The following is a 3,027-nucleotide window of genomic DNA, read 5'->3' as shown; positions in this document are numbered from 1 at the left end:
CGATTAATAATAAATAATCGATTACGATTGATTGAATATAGTCAGATCGTGAATTTCATAATTAAATTATAGAAATTAGATTTATAAAAAATAAATGTATTCCTCTCCGTTCAGTATTTGTTTATTCCACTAACGAAATATATTGAAATTCAATTGTTTTTTCTTCTGAAGTCAGAAGTGTTTAAACGTGAAAAATTGAAAATAATAGGTAAATTTTTTTTCGTGATTCTCGGGAAATTCTTCACCTTCATTCTTGTTTTATTATTATAAAACAGTTTTTGATCGTATACAATTACCCATTAATTGAATTTTATCTTTTACCTTTTACGTATGATATTTGACTATTTGATTGAAATAGAAACTATAAAGTTAATCGATCATTTAGTTTAATCGATTACAATTGTTGATGGAGGTGAGAATGTTATTTTGACATTTTCACATTGTTTTTAAAGAGGATTTCATTTTGTGACCATCTTGTAGTAGCAATAGTTTTTCACTTGTATAGTTAAATTCAATTTTTAGTGTTCTGATTACGAAAACTGGGTTCTGTTTGTCGCCATGATCAAGTTAACGGAAGAGATGGTTATTGCCCGTACAAGGATTTCAGACTTATCTAGTGTAAAGAAACTGAATTGTTGGGGAGCTGATCTACAAGACGTATCTCTGCTAAGGCGGATGCCAAATGTAGAAGTTCTCGCGCTGAGGTGAATCATTATTTTTGTAGTTTAATTAAGAAAATTGAATTATTACTTAAAATTTTGTATGAATACTTCCAGTGTCAATCAAATAAGATCATTGGCTGATTTTCAAAACTGTTACCAATTACAAGAGCTTTATATTCGCAAAAACAATATCAAAGATCTACGGGATGTATGCTACCTTAGAGGCTTATCAAGTTTAAGAAATTTGTGGCTCGCAGACAATCCATGTTCTCAAGAAGATGGTTATCGTTTGGCTGTTCTGCGAGCTCTCCCTCAGCTTGAAAAATTGGATGATGTACCAATTAAACCAGAAGAAATTGAAGGTTTGTAAACTTTCTTAACAGTATTTATGTTGTATTTTATTTTATTTTTTACACAGAGGCCGCACGTAAAGGTCGTGATTTAGTATTACCTATGAAAGAAGATGACCAATCAGAAAATTATGATTTTCCTTCAAATCTATCAAACAATCACGACTTGGTTTCATTGGATCCATTGCCTCAGATCAAAGATAAAGAACCCATTTCAAGAAGGTCTTCTGAAGTGATGATTGCGCCAACAAATCATTCTGTAAAAAGTAGTCCTATGACTACATCGCCTGATTTGCGTGAAACCAATGAGTCACCGGTACTTGTGCCTGAAGAAGTGAATGTTACTCATCAACCTCCTCAAGAAGAAGTCAATACGCGTAGGTTCAGTGTAATTGCAACAGCAGTGTCACCTCAACAGGTTTGTTTGTCATGTTACAAGTCTCTCCTTGATAGATAAACAAAATTTAAATATATTTAGGAAAAATCTCTACATTCAGAATCAGCGCCCGCATCTCGGCGTGCTAGTGTGGCCGTCTCATCATTTTCTGCTGGTCCTGATCATTCGTCATTTAATACGATCCCCCCCGAACAATTCAGTCCATCGAAATGCCCCATACAGTAAGTCAAACGAGTATCATAGACTGGGTGACTAAAATCTTAGTCGCTCTAGCCGACCGACCGTATGATCATATCCATCGAATCTATTGATTATCAATTGATTTTTTTTTCATAGTCAAAATTCAATTCTTCAATCGACCCCAACGAATGTGCAGCAGACAACTTCGGCGTCTCAGCCAGATCTACACAATGTTGCAGCTATAAATGACTCTCGAAGCAGTTTTGTTGACCAGAGGCCTTTTAGAATAGTCCAAGACTTTCCGCAATCTCGGAATTCACCATCGAATTTTCAATCATCAGGATATATTTCCCAGAATCCACCGATGCCCAGCTATGTGGCTCCATCACCGGGCCAAAATTCCGAAAGATGTAGTCCTACCCGTACCGGCGGAAGAGTCCGTAATAGAGTATGTCGAATTTACTTTTCATTTTTATTTCATTTTCATTTAAATTTGAAGGTTCAGCGTGTAGATACAAACTGTAGTTTTTGAACATTTTCCTGATGTTTAAATTTCTAATGAAATATCTTCGGTAGTATCACTATCCATTAAAAGAAATTGTATCAGTTGATAATAATTTGAGTTAGCAGAATGTCCCATTTTAGGAAAAATGTAAAACTGGTTGCATGATAAATATTTATTATTATTTTTCTTTTGACAGGCTTCAAACTTGCTGATGGCGGCCTTATGCTTAGTGAATGAGTTGGATTACGGTAGTTTAGAAGTTCTTTCGATGGCCGTTCGCAACCGCTTAGACGAATTTGACAGTAATTGAAAGAATTTGTCATTGATTTTACTTATTGTTCCGTCCGGTATTATAGTCAGTTTGTATGGATGACGACGTGGTGTTAAGTGAGCTCCATCTTACTGATTCCTAACTCTAAATTTTCATGTACATCTTTTTTTTTAATTTTTTCATGAAATTTTATTTTGTTTTATTTTTCTATCCCCGCTTTGGTGCTAATTTAAAAAGCCGAGGGGTTGGTTTTGTTTTGCTAACTGCCTTAAATAAAATGTAACATTTACCAATGACAATAATCAATAAGTGAAACCAAACTGAATAAAATATATTTTTTACTCATCATTAACAATCTGTATTAAAGAGTTGTAAATTATTTCATAAGTTTAGATGGAATTAGAGAAAACCTTGATTGGTTTGGTACCACTTGATTTTTTTTTTTTTTTTATTATTTTTATGATTTCCATTCGTCCAAATAAAACGAATAAGTCGAAACTATTTATTATTTTATCTCAAGAGATATTTAGCGTTTGAGCGATATTTATGCTTATACCTATGAGAGAAAGAGAATCACGAATGTTATCTCTGTCGTTGAATCGCAGGTTCGTCATTTCCGGCCCAACTTCATTTCGTATATTCGCTAGATGGTAGCACTAGAA

At 33.9% G+C, this 3,027-nt stretch overlaps 1 protein-coding gene across 1 annotated transcript; it reads left to right on the top strand.

The window, feature by feature from the left end:
- Nucleotides 1-399: 399 nt before the first annotated feature.
- On the top strand, nucleotides 400-2,713 carry LOC124325948 (leucine-rich repeat-containing protein 46-like). The gene is made up of 6 exons (XM_046784528.1): nucleotides 400-704; nucleotides 777-1,024; nucleotides 1,081-1,430; nucleotides 1,491-1,630; nucleotides 1,746-2,037; nucleotides 2,291-2,713. Exons 1-6 carry the CDS (start codon nucleotides 559-561, stop codon nucleotides 2,402-2,404), a joined length of 1,290 nt encoding a protein of 429 aa, XP_046640484.1. The 5' UTR covers nucleotides 400-558; the 3' UTR covers nucleotides 2,405-2,713.
- The last annotated feature ends 314 nt before the right edge of the window (nucleotides 2,714-3,027 follow it).

The sequence above is a fragment of the Daphnia pulicaria genome, chromosome 2 (genome assembly GCF_021234035.1).
Source record: "Daphnia pulicaria isolate SC F1-1A chromosome 2, SC_F0-13Bv2, whole genome shotgun sequence".
Classification (NCBI taxonomy): domain Eukaryota; kingdom Metazoa; phylum Arthropoda; class Branchiopoda; order Diplostraca; family Daphniidae; genus Daphnia; species Daphnia pulicaria.
The sequence above is the reverse complement of the archived record's forward strand: the minus strand, read 5'-3'. Positions and strand labels throughout refer to the sequence as shown.

What these genes read in the sequence shown, in the direction of transcription:
- LOC124325948 (XM_046784528.1), top strand. Translation starts at nt 559, where the DNA reads ATGATCAAGTTAACGGAAGAGATGGTTATTGCCCGTACAAGGATTTCA. An exon ending in GTAGAAGTTCTCGCGCTGAG is followed by an intron (nt 705 to 776) that starts GTGAATCATTAT and finishes GAATACTTCCAG; the next exon opens with TGTCAATCAAATAAGATCAT. An exon ending in TAAACCAGAAGAAATTGAAG is followed by an intron (nt 1,025 to 1,080) that starts GTTTGTAAACTT and finishes TTTTTTACACAG; the next exon opens with AGGCCGCACGTAAAGGTCGT.